This window comes from Micromys minutus (genome assembly GCF_963924665.1).
Source record: "Micromys minutus genome assembly, chromosome: 10".
NCBI lineage: Eukaryota > Metazoa > Chordata > Mammalia > Rodentia > Muridae > Micromys > Micromys minutus.
In genome coordinates this window covers 61,561,430-61,578,655 of record NC_137979.1, presented here as the reverse complement: position 1 = coordinate 61,578,655, position 17,226 = coordinate 61,561,430, and the positions used below count along the sequence as shown (strand labels likewise).

At 56.8% G+C, this 17,226-nt stretch overlaps 1 protein-coding gene across 3 annotated transcripts; it reads left to right on the top strand.

Annotated features, from left to right (window-relative positions):
• Positions 1 to 980: 980 nt before the first annotated feature.
• On the top strand, positions 981 to 16,320 carry EVPL (envoplakin; the record flags this gene model as incomplete). Of its 3 annotated transcripts, none has more annotated exons than XM_080922577.1 (22): positions 981 to 1,107; positions 3,474 to 3,573; positions 3,917 to 4,071; positions 4,159 to 4,285; positions 4,970 to 5,095; positions 5,262 to 5,300; positions 5,418 to 5,579; positions 5,667 to 5,774; positions 5,889 to 5,984; positions 6,679 to 6,798; positions 7,164 to 7,310; positions 7,607 to 7,761; positions 7,869 to 7,966; positions 8,156 to 8,328; positions 9,449 to 9,627; positions 9,707 to 9,845; positions 9,949 to 10,142; positions 10,394 to 10,544; positions 11,748 to 11,831; positions 11,942 to 12,052; positions 12,155 to 12,247; positions 12,877 to 16,320. In XM_080922577.1, the coding sequence occupies 22 exons, from the start codon at positions 1,010 to 1,012 to the stop codon at positions 16,318 to 16,320; spliced, it is 6,099 nt and encodes a 2,032-aa protein (XP_080778703.1). The 3 variants fall into 3 exon arrangements, with proteins under 3 accessions (XP_080778703.1, XP_080778702.1, XP_080778701.1); XM_080922576.1 differs by having other exon boundaries at positions 1,010 to 1,107; positions 8,177 to 8,328; XM_080922575.1 differs by having other exon boundaries at positions 1,010 to 1,107; positions 8,141 to 8,328.
• Between the last annotated feature and the right edge of the window lie 906 nt (positions 16,321 to 17,226).

Genomic DNA, 17,226 nt, shown 5'->3' with positions numbered 1-17,226 from the left:
TTTTATTTTTTTATTCTTGCAGTGAGTCAATTAGGCCTTGAGCCTGGGAGCTGAGCTTGGCCCCCACAGTACTGGTCAGTACTGCCTGGAGGGCTTCTGAAGAGGTGTGAAGCCCTGTGGATCAGACCAGTGGCTGTCTGAGTACCTAACACCACCTCACCCCACCCCCATAGCCACTGCCTCCCGGGAAGGGCCCTGTCTCAAAGGTGAAGACAGCTGTGTGGACACCGGCTTGGAAGAGGTGGTAGTTAGTGTGAACCTCTGGGCCATGCAGTCATATAAATAGCCCCTTGGGAGAAGAGCTGATTGCAGGTGTGACAGTGTTTCGGAGGGAATTGTCACTGGGATTGATTGGAGGAGGGCTGGGATGAAGGTTTGTACCACTGATGACATCTCACTAATCAGTTTTTGCCTGGAGCAGTGGACATCATAGGCCACAGTGTTTCCTGTGGCTGTTTGCTCTGTCAGGGCCCCTCTCCACCTTCTTTAACGTGGCCCCACCTCTACACCTCTCCTGGCAGGGCGAGCTATGGGTGGGGGTTCGGTTGACAGTGGACCTCTGTGCAAGGGCCCTAGAGGTTGGTTAACCCCTGCTCTAGGACCCACTGAGCCAGGGCCTGAACATGTGCTTGGGTCAGTCTGGCTCGCGTTGCTCCAGCCTGGCCACTTCCCCATCTGGGTGTGATCGCTGCTCTCTGGCTGGGCATGTGTAACAAGTCCAAACCTCCGTGGGAGTCGTGCGGGCGCCCCGCCCCTGGGCCGTGCCCTCTCCTCCCAGACTGGTTGTGCAGGAGCTGGCTGCGCACGTCGGGGCGGGCGCTGGGGCATGCGCGGGCCGGGCCTGGCAGAGACACTGCACCTGCAGGGAGGAGCCTCCCAGAAACTGCCTTCCCTGACCGCCGCCCCACCTCCCCAGAGCCCGGCTAGTAGCCCGCGAGGACGCGCGTCGTCTTCCCGCCCTCCTTCCAGGAGAGAGAGCCCAGCCTGAGCCGGCACCTGCTTCACCACCATGTTCAAGGGGCTGAGCAAAGGCTCCCAGGGAAAGGGATCCCCCAAGGGCTCCCCAGCCAAGGGGTCCCCCAAGGGTTCCCCCAACAAGCACAGTCGGTGAGCGGGGCCGTGGGTAGCGGTGCTGGGATCAGGGTGGTGCAGGGCCCAGGTATGTTCCAGCTGCCTAGTTTTGGCATTTGGTGTCCTGAGGCCAAGGGCCCAAGGGTGGACTCTCTCCTGCCTGTGGCCCAGGTTGAGCAAGGGTTGACTAGCCTGCTGCCACCCTATTGTCCTGAGGAGGACGGGTGTGGGGGGACACAGGTTTCGGAGGTGCTGGACAGGGTGACTGGGAAGAGCAGAATCTGGCTCCGTTTGTCCTGATGGTCCAGTTGAATTGGCTAAGTCTTGGAGCGAGCGTAGATACAGGGTGGGCAGGAGAAAGGGGCTCAAAGAGGGTTTTTTGAGCTGACCTCCATCCTACCTAAAACCCTTTTCCCCAGCCTTGGCTGTCTCCTTCAAGAGTCAGGAGGCCTTTTTCATGGGGGTGAGAGGAGGTGGTTCCATGCCCCGGGTCAGTAGCTCTCTGCAGAGACTCGACCATGTTCCTTCTGCTCACTGGCCCCAAGCCCTCTCTAGGAGGTGGCAGCCTGCTTGGAGTCAGGTGTCGGGGTGCAGAGGTGTCAAGATAAGAGTAGATGAAAGGCTGAGATCCAGGTACCCATTACCTCGACGGGGATCAGGGTGCCAACCCAGAGGCTGGGCATCTGGGCCAACAGGAAAGACAGTGCTTAAGACTCTCGCTGGAGTGACCTGTCTCCCTGAGGCACGGAGCCCAGCCCAGGGTGGAGTGCATAGTTCCCAACCTGAGGCTGAGTTCTCCCTGGAGCTCCAGAAGCCTCCTGGCCTCCAGTCCCCGACTCCTGTAATTCATTCACACATCCTGCTGAAGGCTCCTTGTTCCCCTCAGAGGTGTCAGCTCTTCTTTATTGAGCACCTGTGGTATGCCCAGACAGCCCTAGCCTCTGGGAATGCCCTGCAAAACGCTGGTGTCCCTACCTTGAAGGTGCTCACTTCCCTACCATAAAAATTAACACATTGCCTTTAATCTCAGCACTCCAAAGGCAGAGAATAGCGGAGTTGGGGCCTAGGCCAGCTAGGCTGAGACTGGGGGGCTGGAACGATGGCTCAGTGGTTAAGAGCACTGGCTGCTCTTGCAGAGGACCTCGGGTTCAATTCCCAACTTCTACATTCACAGCTGTCTGTAACTTCAGGTCTAGGGAATCCTCTTTTGGTCTCCGCTGGCATCAGGCATACACAGGATACACAGACACACATTTAGGCAAAATACCATGCACATAAAAATAAAATGATACACACTGCATGCTATGTAAGAGACACTAAGCTGGGTGAATTAGTTCTTCAAGTACCTAGGAGACCTCTGTGCTCAGGGCCAGGCATGGTGGCGCATGCCTTTAACCCTAGCACTCAAGACTCAGACAGGCAATCGCTATGAATTTGAGGATAGCCTGGCCTATATAGTGAATTTGGGCTAGCCAAGGGTATATAGTGAGAACCTCTCTCAGAAGCAAAACAAGGCCCATGCTGAAGATACTAAAGCCCCATTTAGCCAGGCTTGGTGGCCCAGCCTGAGCAACATAGTACATTCCAGGCCAGCCTGGGCTATAGAATAAGCCTTGGTTGTTGTGGGTTCTTGTTGTTGTTTGTGGGAGGTTTTCTTTGAGGAGCAGTATTGGTTTTTTATTTTGTTTGTTTGTTTATTTGGCACAGGGTTTTCTCTGTGTAGCCCTGGCTGTCCTAGAACTCACTCTGTAGACCAGAATAGCCTCAGACTCACAGAGATGCTCCTGCTTCTGTCTCCCAAGTGCCGGGATTAGAGGTGGGCGCCACCACTGCCCTACCATCGTTTGTCTTTTTAAGGTTAATAAATAAATAAGTAAATCCAGATGTGATAGTATATGCCTGTGGACTCAGCACCTCAGGAGGAGGAGGCAGGGTGGCCAAGCCAACTTGGCTACATACAGAGTACTAGTAAGAACCAGACCTGTCTTGGCCACAGACATCTTCAGAAAGTAGGGGTGGGGAGAAGATGAGGCTGGGGATTTGCCTCTACTCCCTGCCCTCAGTCAGCACAACCGCCTCTCCTGGAGCCATACAGGCTGTTCTTAAGTGATTTGCTTTTTCTCTGGGCCATCTGCCACCACCCTAGGAAGAAGGCAGGCGCTGGGCAGGTACCCAAGGTATACATTAGTAGCCGCACACAGACCTAGACTCTCGCTTTCCAAACCCTCTACAGGGGACAATACCTTCCTCCTCTTCCGTCTAAGGCTGAGACTCTCAGAGCTCAGACCACAGACTCTTCTCTGTAGAAGGCCATGGTGGGAGACAGGGATAGTGGGTCCTACCTGACAGGCACAGGGGGCCTTTCCATAATTGCTGTCCTCTGCCCCTGACAACCCGACCAGGGCTGCAACCCAGGAACTGGCTCTGCTCATCTCCCGCATGCAAGCCAATGCTGACCAGGTGGAAAGGGACATTTTGGAGACTCAGAAGAAGCTGCAGCAGGTAGGGACCCTGCCAGGGCGGGAGGGGAGGGGCAAGGAGAATCAGAGTCAATGCCTGGGAGTCCCCAGAGGGTCTCCTGTAAAGAGAGATGTACAACCTAGTCCTCAACTGTCCACAGCCCTTCTGCACTGTGCTCCCTCATTAGGGGGGTCAAATTGAGGGACATTTTGCTATCTGACCTAGGTGTCCTTGCCACCTGCCACACGGAGGCCTTCTGCTTGGTGATCCCCAAGGTGGCCTGTACAACCAGTCACAGGGCCTGGTGGGGAGTGGTCAGTCCAGCGGGAGAATTGGGAAAAGCGTGAGCCTTTGAGGCCTGCACGTGGGGGTCCTGTCTCACCAGGATCGGCAGAATGCTGAGCAGCACCAGGCCCTGCAGTACCAGCAGGAGACTGGCCGCAACCTGAAGGAGGCGGAGGTGCTCCTCAAAGATCTCTTCCTGGATGTAGACAAGGCTCGGCGGCTCAAGCACCCACAGGCTGAGGAGATTGAGAAAGAGTGAGTGATCTGGGGTCTCACAGTGGAGGTGTGGGGATCCCCAGAGAACCCAGCCCGGGCTCTGACCTGGTGCCTCCTCCCTGGCAGCATCAAGCAGTTGCATGAGCGGGTGACCCAGGAGTGCGCGGAGTATCGTGCTCTGTATGAGAAGATGGTGCTGCCGCCGGACGTGGGGCCCAGGGTCGACTGGACACGTGTGTTGGAGCAGAAACAGGTCAGGGGCAGCCATGCATGGTTGCATTATCAAGGAGCTCAGAACCACAGCTGGTGCGGTCAGAGAGCAAGGCCAAATGGTGTGTCTACTGGAGCTTTAACTTCGAACCTGGGGGCGGGGGGAGGGGTAGCTCAGGGATCCAGGAGGAGTGGAAAGACTTAGCTGGGTCACACAGAGTCTGGAGCTCCTGGGAAGGCAAAGGCTTCCACTGGGAGGACTGAGGTTGGATGAACAGTGGACATACCAAGTCACAGGACACTGAGCAGTTGTGTTTGATGCATTGTGATGGTAACCAGGGACCTTGGGGAAGGGCAGGTCTTGGGTCTGGCTGGACATGTCCAGGTAGCAGTTGCTGGGGCTTGGGCTACAAATAGCACAGAAGCGGAGCGTGAGGCCTGAATTCTGAGAACCAATGGGACTCAGAGCCTTAGTTCTGATGGCCACATGAGAACAGTCATGTCCCCACTATGGAGAGCAGCTGTCATTCACCCAGGCTGCTTACCCGGCCTGTCTTCTCTTTGCCTCTGTGACTAACTCTGCTTCTCCTGCTGTGGGGAGGGCGCAGGTGGCTGTGGGGGTAGGGTGGGGGGTGGGAGGACACAGGTGGGGGTGGGGTGGGAAGGGTTCTCTGGGCTATAGGACACAGACCTCCCTAGTAGGACTGAGGACCTGGCTCTTCTGTAGAAGCTGGTCAGTGAGGGCCACTATGGGCCCGGGATGGCAGAGCTGGAACAGCAGGTGGCCGAGCACAACATCCTGCAGAGGGAAATCGAGGCATACGGGCAGCAGCTGCGGACACTGGTGGGACCGGTGGGTGCCTCCCTGTCCAGCCTGGTGTGGATCCCCCTTTCTCCCATCACAATCAGGCTAAATCTGGCCTTAAAGGGAGAGTCAAAGAAGAGAGATGTCTGTGGGGGTCAGCCTACGTGCGGGGAGCCATCACACTAAGCCCTGTTTCTCTCTTTGGTTGAGGCAGGACGCAAACGCCATCAGGAACCAATACCGTGACCTACTGGTGAGCTGGGGCTGGGTGCTACTGTTGGTGGGACCTCTTTGCCTCAACCCTTCCCAGGGTCACTGTTGCTGAGGCCCTGACACGACCTCTTGCCACCTCCTCCTCTCCTGAGCACAGAAAGCAGCCTCGTGGCGCCGACAGAGTCTGGGCAGCTTGTACACACACCTGCAAGGCTGCACCCGGCAGCTGAGCGCCCTGGCGGATCAACAAGGCCGCATCCTGCAGCAGGACTGGAGCGACCTCATGGCTGACCCCACTGGTGTGAAGCGAGAGTATGAGGTGAGGTCTGTGGGCACAAGCTGGGGCAGTAGGGGCGTCTAGGGCCATCTTCTTGCTCATGGAAGTCCCCGCTTCAATTGTTCCTAGCACTTCAAGCAGCATGAACTACTGGCCCAGGAGCAGAGTATTAACCAGCTGGAGGATGACGCAGAACGCATGATCGAGCTTGGGCACCCGGCCATTGGGCCCATCCAGGTGTGGAGGTCCCACCCCGACCCCCCCGCAATGTCCTTACCCCTGTGCTCCCCAAACAGAATAGTGGGCTGGTGGGTGTAGCAAGATTTCAGTGTTCACCCCGCTGTGCCCCAGGTTCACCAGGAGGCCCTCAAGACGGAGTGGCAGAATTTTCTAAACCTTTGCATCTGTCAGGAGAGCCAGCTGCAACGTGTGGAGGACTACCGAAGCGTGAGCCTGTGGGCTGGGACCCAGGGTGGTGACTTCAGAGGAGTGGGGGAGCGGGATGGGTTCCAAGGGCAACATAGCATATAGGGGCCACTGAAAAGACAGAGCTGGGCTTTATACCTAAGTCGCTTTGGGGGAAATCATGTCGAGAATGACATTCTCTGCAGGGTGGTTTCACCCCCTAGCAAGTGAGTTTATTTATTTTTTCCTTCTAATTTTTAAACTTGGGGAGCAGAGAGCAGAATGGTAAGCGTGAGGGTAGCCTGGGCTACTTACTGAGACTCTATTGCAGAAAAAAAAAAGAAAAAGAAAAGAAAATATCTAGGGGCATAGCTCAGTACTAGAGGATTTGACTGGCGTACACCAGACCCTCAAGTACAAAGCCCAGCATATTGCTTTAGGACACTAAAAGCTATTTCCAGGGAACCAAACATGTCCCATCTGTGGACACCCTCTTTTTAAAAAGGTCTCACTGTCTAGATAGATGTAGTCGGTCTTTGCTTAGCTGGTTGAGATTTAATCTGTTTTGGTTTTTGTTGTTTAAAACTGGTTTGCATGTAGCTGACCTGAGCTTAGCTTCACTTGAATTTTATCCTAGAATGAGTTTAGCCTGGTCTGTCCAAAATCTGGCTACTTTGCAGTGTCAGTGAGGAGGAGGCTGCCCCCGGCTTTGCCCTTGACCACCTCCTGACCTTAGTTCCAGGAAGAGGCGGACTCAGTCAGCCAGACCCTGGCAAAGCTCAGCTCCAACCTGGACAACAAGTATGGCGCTGAGGACTCCTCAGGCTCCCCCACAGAATTCCTGCTACAGCTGGAGGTGAGACAGTCCTACTGGGCCATCTGCATCCTGCTCCTGGGTTGGAGCTTTCTCTCTAGAAAAGAGGTCTCAGTGCAGCCCTAAACCCTAGGAGAAGAGGCTGTTCCCTCAGAAGCCCTGGCCCTCCTACACTTTGGTATGCTATCTTTAACGTGACCCAGGAAGCCTGGGCGAGCTCTGAGGTCCCCACAGCTTCCTCCTGAGAGACCCATGTGGTGTTAGCCAGCATCTGTACCCTCCGTCCATCTACAGTCTGACTTAGCTTCTGCCCTGATGAAGGCCACACTCCTCTTGGGAGATGGAAAGGAGGCAGGTGACTGCTATGGTGGCCTGCCCTGAGCTACTGTTGCCTGGATCCCCAACAGGCAGAGGAGAAGCAGCTGGCCATAGCAGAGAAGGCTGTCCGGGAGCTACAGCAGCGAAGCCAGGAGGTGGCCCCACTGCCACAGCGCAGGAACTCACCCAAGCAGCCCCTGCAAGTGAACAGCATCTGTGACTGGGACTCAGGAGAAGTATGAACTCTGACTGCCCTCCTCACCCGCCCCAGCCTCTGCCTCCCACCTCCCCACACTGCTTCAGTCTCTAACCCACCCCGCCCTGCTCCTCCCTCTCCTCACTCCTTCCCTGACCCAGCCCCACCCCCACTCAAACCAGTCCCACCTCTGATCTGTCCTTGTCTTTACCCCAGCTCCTCCTACCACTTCTCCAGCCTTGTTCCAGCTGCTGTCTCCACCCGGCTTGCCCCTAGCCACCTCTCCAGTCTCCACCCTCGATCCCACACACGAGCCTCTCTCCATCTGCCCCTCAGGTGCAGCTGCTTCGGGGAGAGCGCTACACACTCAAGGATAATGCTGACCCGTACACGTGGGTGGTTCAGGGCCCTGGAGGAGAGACCAAGAGTGCCCCAGCTGCCTGCCTCTGCATCCCAGCACCAGACCCAGAAGCTGTAGCCAAAGCCTCCAGGTGACTCACCCAGGACGCCCACAGGCACCAGGGCCAGTGCTGTCCTCTGAGGCAGTGGGTGCTAGGACTGGATAGGCAGAGAGACACCCTCTTCTTATCCTCCCCAGGCTGGCCGCAGAGCTGCAGACCCTGAAGCAGAAACTGTCTACAGAGAAGAGCCGCCTTAAGGCTGCTGCCGTACAACATTTACAGCCCGGCCAGCAGGGTACCAGAGAGAGGACGGCCAGGGAGGGCACTGATGGGTGGGCCATGCCCGGTAGGAGGTACTACGTTCTTCCCCCAGTTAGGCCCTGCCCATCCTCCAGGTCTTCCACACCCTGCAGGTACCCAGGGAGGGCCCATCTCAGGCAGACTTAAGGTAGGCGTGGACCCTCACTAGTGTTTCTGCTGCCAGCTCCGGCAGGCTCAGCCCCAGCTGACCCACAGGCTCAGAAGCTCCTGTCACAGATGACCCAGCTGGATGGGGATCTGGGGAAGATAGAGAGACAGGTGCTGAGCTGGGTTCGGAGCCCACTGAACAACTCTTCTCCACTGAAGGACCTAGAGGGCCGCATCCAGGGCTGTGAGGTAAGTGAGCGGCCTTGGAAACTTCAGGACAAGAAAGGGCCCTGCCCTGAGGGTGTACACACTCCAGGGGCCATGGACTCAGAAAACAGGGCTCTTCCGGCGGCTGGCCCTGTCACCGTGGACTAGAGGTTTTCTCACCCACATCCTTTGGGCATCCTGGAGGTGAATGTGTGACAGGCTGGCCCACAGTAGAGGCCCGACACATGGACATTTTTTCTAACGAGAGTCGGGAACAGCATGGGAGCCGGGGATATCCCATAGGGAGGAGAGTTCTCAGTGATAGAGGGAGAGCCTTCCTGGAGGGATGGAAACACTATTCAGTGATGACCATGTTCTCTTAACCATGAACCCCGCAGCCTGAAGGTACCGGAGCATTCTAGTTAGCCTTCCAAACTGGTTTTCTGTTCAAATACAGCATACCACTGATGTTTGGTTTTTTAAAAAATGTGAGCCATGTTCATTTACATTGTTGTCTAACCTGTTCTGTTCTGGTCCGTCTACCGTGCAGTGTGGACAGCGGGGGCGGGGAGGGGGCAGCATCCCAGGGAGGAAGGGATATGAGGTCAGGTGCTGCTTGAGGATACTCCTCCGGCAAAAGGGGAGGAAGCTGGGTACTCATTGTAAGGCCTCACAGATGGGACACCGGTGGAAGGAAGGGCGTGGGTCCAGGATGCCAGAGGCTGATGGCTGACCCTGCCACACCAAAATAGGTGAATTAATTGTGATGACAGACGGAAGGTAGCTGCCCTGCGTGAACAGGGCCAGGGTTCTGCCTGCTTAGCCTGAAACAACAGCAAGGTAGCGGGCCTGACAGTGACCAGGACACTGACGGATAATAGCAAGGCCAGGCCACACACATTGTGCCTGGTTCTTGTTGCTAAGGATCTCATTACACACACACACACACACACACACACACACACATCATCCATCATTCTGCAGATGAAGAGGCCTGGTGTGAGTGAGTGGAGACTGAGAAAGGTTGCCTTGCCTTAGGCTATCCACATAGGGACAAGAAGAGGCAGGCCTGGCCCCACACTTGTACCATGCCTTCACAGAGATAGGATTAGGCGACCCAGAAATCCCTGACTGTTCTCTGCCTGCTCCACCCCTGACGCAGGGCACTACACAGCACCTTCAGAGCCTGGGAGCCGAGAAGGAGACAGCCCAGCAGGAGTGTGAGGCGTTTCTGTCTACTAAGCCTACAGGCTCAGCTGCGCTGCAGCTGCCGCTCATCCTCAACAGTGTCAAGAACAAATATGAGGATGTGCATAGTCTGTGCCACCTGTATGGGGAGAAGTGAGTGCTCGGGACGGGGCCATCTGAAGGGCTTCGGAGTGTGTGACTGAGCTCACTGACTGTTGCTTCCTCATCGCAGAGCCAGGGCTGCTCTGGGCCTGGAGAAGCAGATCCAGGAGGCAGACGGGGTCATCCAAGGCTTTGAAGCCGCCCTGGCACAGGAGGGCCCCATCCCTGAGGGCTCCGGGGCACTGCAGGAGAGGGTCAGCGAGCTGCAGGTAGGGTTAAGCGGCAGCTTCCTAGTAGGAGGGAAAGTAAGGAGCGGTCTGGGTATCCAGAGGAGCCTGGAACGTGCTCCCATTTTCTCTCCCTTTCCCACAGCGCCAGCGGAAAGAACTCCTCCAGCAACAGACCTGCGTGCTGGGGCTGCACCGCCAGCTGAAGGCCACTGAGCATGCGTGCGGCGCGCTGCAGAACAATTTCCAAGAGTTCTGCCAAGACCTGCCGCGCCAGCAGCGCCAAGTGCGTGCCCTCACGGACCGTTACCACGCCGTGGGGGACCAGCTGGATTTGAGGTAAGTAGAAGGAATGGGCACCCCCTTCCCCTCCCTAAGGCTCTGGGGCTGTTTCCTTGCCTCTAAAGTGGGGTAACTATACTTTATTTTCTCCCTTATGAGTGCCAGGTAGGCACCGTTCATTGTGTCTCTGAGACACAATCTTCATTACCCGCAGGGCCTGTCGCTCAGGCCTTTGTTTCTGTCTGGGGGCATCCACCAGCCTCCTCTGCACCCCCAACCCTTCTCATGCCTGTATGGAACTCTTGCAGGGAGAAGATACTACAGGACGCCAGCCTCACCTACCAGCAGCTCAAGAACAGCAGGGACAACCTGAGCTCCTGGCTGGAGCAGCTGCCCCACCACCAGGTGCAGCCCAGCGACGGGCCAAGCCAGATTGACTACAAGCTTCGAGCACAGAAGGTGAGGGGCTGGGGCTATGGGGCTGGAACTTACTTACCTTGAATCAGGGCCTGGTCTAGAGCTAGAACCTCCAGCTACCTGTTTCTTTCCAGCCACCACCCCAGCAGGAAAAGCAAGAGGCTTCATAGGTCAGATCAGGAGGTGGTGTGTGTGTGTGTGGTGGGGGTGGCCCTTTCCCCTCCACGGCCTTCCCAACACCGCTTTCCTCTGGTGGTGTTCTCTTCATCCTCCTTAAGGCTGTCAGGGATAAAGCAGTAGTAGAGGGTGCAGAGCCACACCCTCAGGCACTCCACCTGTTGGGAAGTCCATCCCTGCGGCTGGTGAACACTTAGAGACAGGCCAGCCACCGGCTTGTTGTGAGCACCCCCTGGTGGACACATGTGGGAGTGAGGGCAAGTGACCTGTCGGGGGGAAAAAAAGAAAGCCCAGGAGTCAGGGAGATGAGAAATGTCCCCTCAAAGGACTCTGGTCCTGGGGAGGCAGAGACAGACCATCCAGTTTCTTCTAAGACAAGACGGAATCTGGGCTTGGCATTAAAGCATCTGGGGGCCTGGGGGGAGGAGGGTCACCCTCAGATTAAAATCAGATTGAAAGTTGTCTATGGAGGTCTCTGAGGAGCCAGAAGTCCAAGGGCGGGGGCAAGGCCCTTTCCAGAAAATCAGTCTCTCTGTCTCTGTCTTTCTCTCTCTCTCTCTCTCTCTCTCTCTCTCTCTCTCTCTCTCTGTCAGATTTCTGTGTATACCCTGGCTATCCTGGAACTCACTCTGTCGACCAGGCTGGCCTGGAACTCACAGAATCCTTGTCTCTTCCCTACTACTACCTGCCTTATTTGATTTCTTTCCTCCTTCCTTTCTTCCTTCCCCCCCTCTACTTCCTCCTCTTCCTCCTTCTCCCCTTCTTTTAGATTCCAGGTGAATCAGATGCATACCCAGGGTTCAGAATGACTGGATGAGCAGTGGTTTCCAGAGGCTGGTCCCTGGAAGCTTGTCCAAATTGTTCCTTCCCAGGGCTGCAGGGTCGCACTGGGTCGTTGTATCCAGCAGATCTGTGCCCTAACTGCACCAGATATACAGTGCAAGAGGCACTGGGCCAAGACAGACCAACAGGGCCACCAGACAAGGGAGGCATCCCCGTGTGCCGTGTGTACTGGCTGATTGTGGCGCTTTCCCCAGCCCCCCGTGACTCTTGCTTCCTCCTTGGCAGAGGCTGATAGAAGAAATCCTGGGGCGTGAGCAGGACCAGGCCGTGGTGTCCCGCCTCACGCGGGACCTGCAGGAGGCTCTCCAGGTGAGGACCTTTACTTCAGTTCCTCCCTGTTATCCCACTAGCCTCCCTCCCTCTTCCAGCCCCTGATCTCCCATGTCCAGTCTCTGCAAGTGACTTTCCTTCCTGTTCAGGACTATGAGCTGCAAGCAGATACCTACCGAGGCTCCTTGGAGCCCACCTTGGCAGTGTCGGCCCCTAAGAGACTCAGAGTGGTTTCCTTGCAGGAGAGCATCCAGGCTCAGGTGAGGCTGGTCCCGGCAGGGTTTAGCATCTCCTGGCACCAGCTCTACAGCTCCTCAGGCTGGAGCTGACTCCACTGTCCCTCTCCCCACTTGGCTCCCCAGGAGAAGAGCCTGGCTAAGGCTTACACCGAGGTCGCCGCAGCGGAGCAGCAGCAGCTGCACCAGTTGGAGTTCGCTAAAAAGATGCTGGAAAAGGTAAAAAGTCGGTGCCCACCTTGTAGGCACAGCAGCCAACCAAGTCTGGGGTGGACCCGGATGTCACCTTTCTCCCCTGCAGCCTCAGCCTCTGGACAGGCCTGAGCATGAAGATTTCTCCAGAAGTTCATACAGGCTGGGCCTATTTCAGGCTCCAGGCAGGCTCTGGAGGTGCCCTCCAGTCTTTGCTTAGTCATAAGCAGTCCTCTTATGGGGACAAGAGAGCCAAGGAATGCCCCATAGTCCTCAGCCTTAGGACCCGGTCACATTGGCAATAGGTGATCTAGGTCTCTACTGAGGGTTGAACAGAAGCCAGGAACTCTTCATGGTGCCTTTGGCTTGCCAGCTTGTCTCTTCTCCTCTCAGTATCTACTGGAGGTTAGCCCCATCCCCAGGGCGGGACTGGGGAGGCCCAGACACTGCCTTGTATCCTGATAGCATCTGTCTGAGCTCTTCAAAATCCTGTGTCCAAGTGTCCCCAGTCTTCAGCTCCATTGCCCAGGATCTACCAGGAAATCTAAGAAAGTGGGGAGGGGTGCCTGACCTCAGGGGTGGGGTGCAGAAAAATGAAGCTCCAATCTTTTCTCTGCTTACCCCAGGACTGTCTCTCTCTTTCCCGGTCACTACAGAAGGAGCTTAATGAGGACACCCAAGCCATCCACAGCGCAAGACAAGGATCTGGGAGTCCAGCACACGCAAGGACGGAGTCAGAGGTCCTGAAGACCCAGCTCGAGGAAGAGAGGAAGCGGGTGGCTGAGGTACAGCGTGAACTGGAGGAGCAGAGGGAGCAGCTGCTGCAGCTGAGGACCCAGCAGCCTGTGGCGCGGCTGGAGGAGAAGGAAATGGTAGAGTTCTACCGGGACCCCCAGCTGGAGAGTAACGTGTTTCAGGCGTCATCCCAGGTGGAGGAAGAGGCCAAGAAGCGAGCCCGCCTACAGGCCGAGCTGGAGGTGGTGGCCCAGAAGGTTGTCCACTTGGAGGGCAAGAGGAAGACCATGCAGCCTCACCTGTTGACCAAAGAGGTCACCCAAATTGAGAGGGACCCTGGCCTGGACAGCCAGGTTACCCAGCTCCACAATGAGATGCAGCGGCTGCGTGGGGAGAACACGGTCCTTGCAGCCAGGCTGGAAGAGCTGAAGGATGAGTTGCTAGCCCTGGAACAGAAGGAGATAAATGTGAAGGAGAAGGTCGTGGTGAAGGAGGTAGTCAAGGTGGAGAAGGATCTGGAAATGGTGAAGGCGGCCCAGACTCTAAGGCTACAGATCGAGGAAGATGCTGCACGGAGGAAGGGGGCGGAGGAGGCGGTTGCTAAGATACAGGCTCGTATCAAAGACCTGGAGCAGGCCATCAGCTCAGTGGAGCCCAAGGTCATTGTGAAGGAGGTGAAGAGGGTGGAGCAGGACCCTGGCCTTCTCAAGGAAGCCTCCAAGCTGAGGAGCCTCCTGGAGGAGGAGAAGAACAAGAACGTCCTGTTGGCCCGGGAACTGCAGGAGCTGCAGGATAAGTACAGGGTGGTGGAAAAGCAGAAGCCTAAGGTGCAGCTGCAGGAGCGCGTCAGTGAGATCTTCCAGGTGCACCCGGAGACGGAGCAGGAGATCCTGAGGCTCCGCGCCCAGCTGCAGGACACAGGCAGCAAGAAGAGCGGCGTGGAGCGGGAGGTGGAGAAGCTGCTGCCCGAGCTGGAGGTCCTGCGGTCTCAGAAGCCCGTGGTGGAATATAAGGAGGTGACTCGGGAGACGGTGAGGCACGAGAAGAACCCAGAGGTGCTCCGGGAGATCGATCGTCTCAAAGCTCAGCTCAACGAACTGGTCAACACCCACGGACGCTGTCAAGAGCAGCTCATCCGGCTTCAGGGCGAACGGGATGAGTGGAAGCGAGAGAGGTCCAAGGTGGAGACCAAGATGGTGAGCAAAGAAGTCGTAAGGCACGAGAAGGATCCCGTGCTGGAGAAAGAGGCCGAGAGGCTCCGGCAGGAGGTGCGGGAGGCTGTGCAGAAGAGGCGAGCCGCCGAGGATGCCGTCTATGAGCTGCGGAACAAGTATCTGCTGCTGGAGAGGAGGCGCCCCGAGGAGCAGATCGTGGTGCAGGAGGTGGTGGTCACCCAGAAGGACCCGAAGCTGCGTGAGGAGCACAGCCGGCTGAGCCGGAGCTTGGATGAGGAGGTGGGGCGGCGGCGGAAGCTGGAGCTGGAGGTGCGGCAGCTGGGTGCCAGTGTGGAGGAGGAGGAGGCCGTGCTCAGCTTCGAGGAGGACCGCAGCAAGAAGCTGGCTGCCGAGAGGGAGGCGCGGCAACTGACGCTGAAGATCCAGGAGCTGGAGAAGCGGCCTCCTGCCGTGCAGGAAAAGATCATCATGGAGGAGGTGGTCAAGTTAGAGAAGGATCCGGATCTGGAGAGGTCTACGGAAGCTCTGAGGCGAGAGCTGGATCAGGAGAAGAACCGGGTGATCGAGCTACACAGGGAGTGCCAGGGCCTGCAGGTTCAGGTCGATCTCCTTCAGAAAACCAAATCACAAGAGAAGACCATATACAAGGAAGTGATCAGGGTGGAGAAGGACCCGGTGCTGGAGGGCGAGAGGGCCCGAGTGTGGGAGACCCTTCATCGGGAGCGTGCAGCCCGCCAGGGCCGGGAAGAGGATGTCCGGAGCTTGCAGGAGCGCATCAGCCGAGCCGAGGCTCTGAGGAGGTCCTGGTCCCGTGAGGAAACTGAGCTTCAGAAGGCCTGGGACCAGGCCAGCCAGGACTGTGGGCGGCTGCAGAGAGAGCTGAGAGACCTGGAGCAGCAGAAACTGCAGAAAGCCCGGCAGCTACAAGAGGAGGGAAGGCTGCTCAGCCAGAAGAGCGAGAGCGAGCGCCAGAAGGCCGCCCAGCGGAGCCAGGCCCTCTCCCAGCTCGAGGCTGCCATTCTCCACGAAAAGGACAAGATATATGAGAAGGAGAGGACCCTCAGGGACCTGCACACCAAGGTGAGCCGCGAGGAGCTCAACCAGGAAACCCAGACACGGGAGACCAACCTTTCCACCAAGATCTGCATCTTGGAACCGGAGACCGGGAATGACATGTCTCCTTACGAGGCCTACAAGAGGGGAATCATCGACAGAGGCCAGTACCTCCAGCTGCAGGAGCTGGAGTGTGACTGGGAGGAAGTTACCACCTCCAGCCCCTGCGGGGAGGAGTCTGTGCTCTTGGACCGGAAGAGCGGGAAGCAATACTCCATCGAGGCTGCCCTCCGCTGCCGCCGCATCTCCAAAGAAGAATACCACAGGTACAAAGATGGCCGCCTCCCCATCTCCGAGTTTGCTCTGCTCGTGGCAGGGGAGACCAAGCCGAGTTCCTCCCTCTCCATTGGGTCCATCATCTCCAAGTCCCCAGTCTGCTCCCCAGGCCCCCAGAGTACTGGCTTCTTCTCCCCAGGCCTCTCTTTTGGGCTCACGGAGGATAGCTTCCCCATCGCTGGGATTTATGATACAACCACAGACAACAAGTGTAGCATCAAGGCAGCAGTGGCCAAGAGCATGCTCGACCCCATCACCGGGCAGAAGCTATTGGAAGCGCAGGCGGCCACGGGAGGCATTGTAGACCTTCTCAGCCGGGAACGATACTCGGTACACAAGGCGGTGGATCGAGGACTCATTGAGAACACCTCCACTCAGCGGCTGCTCAACGCTCAGAAGGCCTTCACCGGCATCGAGGACCCGGTCACCAGGAAGAGGCTGTCAGTGGGTGAGGCCATCCAGAAGGGCTGGATGCCCCAGGAAAGTGTGCTACCTCACCTGCTGGTACAGCACCTGACTGGGGGCCTCATCGACCCCAAGAGGACGGGACGCATCCCCGTCCCACAAGCCGTGCTCTGCGGGATGATCAGCGAAGACCTGGGCCAGCTCCTGCAAGACGAATCCAGCTACGAGAAGGATTTGACAGACCCCATCACCAAAGAGAGGCTGAGCTACAAGGAGGCCATGGGGCGCTGCCGCAAAGATCCTCTAAGTGGCCTGCTACTACTCCCGGCCATGTTGGAAGGCTATCGCTGCTTCCGCGCAGCCTCCCCGACCCTGCCGCGCTCCTGTGTGCGTTGAGGAGGGCGCTGAAGAGGGGAAGGAAGAATGCTTGCACCAGTCTTGTCCTGGAGCACCCTAATCCGGAGGCAGCGGGTCCTCCTCCTGTCCATCCACCCCACTGCGCAATCACTTGTGGTGTTGGGCTCTGTCCCCAAACATGGGACGCTCTCTTGTTCCTCCCCACCCCGTGCTTCTAATAAATGAATTATCTTAGTTCCGTGTCTTGCTCTAATTTGGGGTTGCAGGGTCGGTATGTCTAGGGTGTGAGCCCAGAAGCAGTGCCGGTTGGGGATTTTTTTTTTTTTTTTCCCAAAAATATGTGTTATGTGGAGTGGATGTGCCTAAGTCACCTGCTTGAGAAGCAGGTCATGAAATGAGGCCTTGGAAACCCCCTGGCTCCTCAGTTCCTACCAAAACTGTCTCTAACCCTCTGTCAAGCTCCCTTCTGTTGTCAAGCCACGTGCCCCCCTCCCCCACCCCCGAAGATTGACACCAGAAAACTCAGGAACAAGTTGCATTTATTTCCCATGAGTCACACTAAAAGGTATCAACAGCCTATTTTCGATGACGGGACTACTTAGAACACCCTCAGGTGCTGTAACCACTCCTAGGATCAGAGAACCGCCCTGCCCTGCTTCCTGTTTAACTAGGTCCTCTGAACTGGAATTCAACTCGGCCAACAGCTTAAAACAAAATCAAGACCAGCAGAGGGCACCCTCTCTCAGGGGCCTGGCTCTTTAGCTGCTTCAGTGAAGGCGAAGGGCTGGGGTCTCTTATCTAACTTGACACCTGGTAACTAACCCCACCCCATGCAGGGACCACCTGCATGCCTTTTGAAAGTGCACCATTAAGTCCAACAAACAATACAGGAACATTCCAACCTGCAGGTGACATGAACCCAAGCCCGTCAGGGTGTGTTATCCC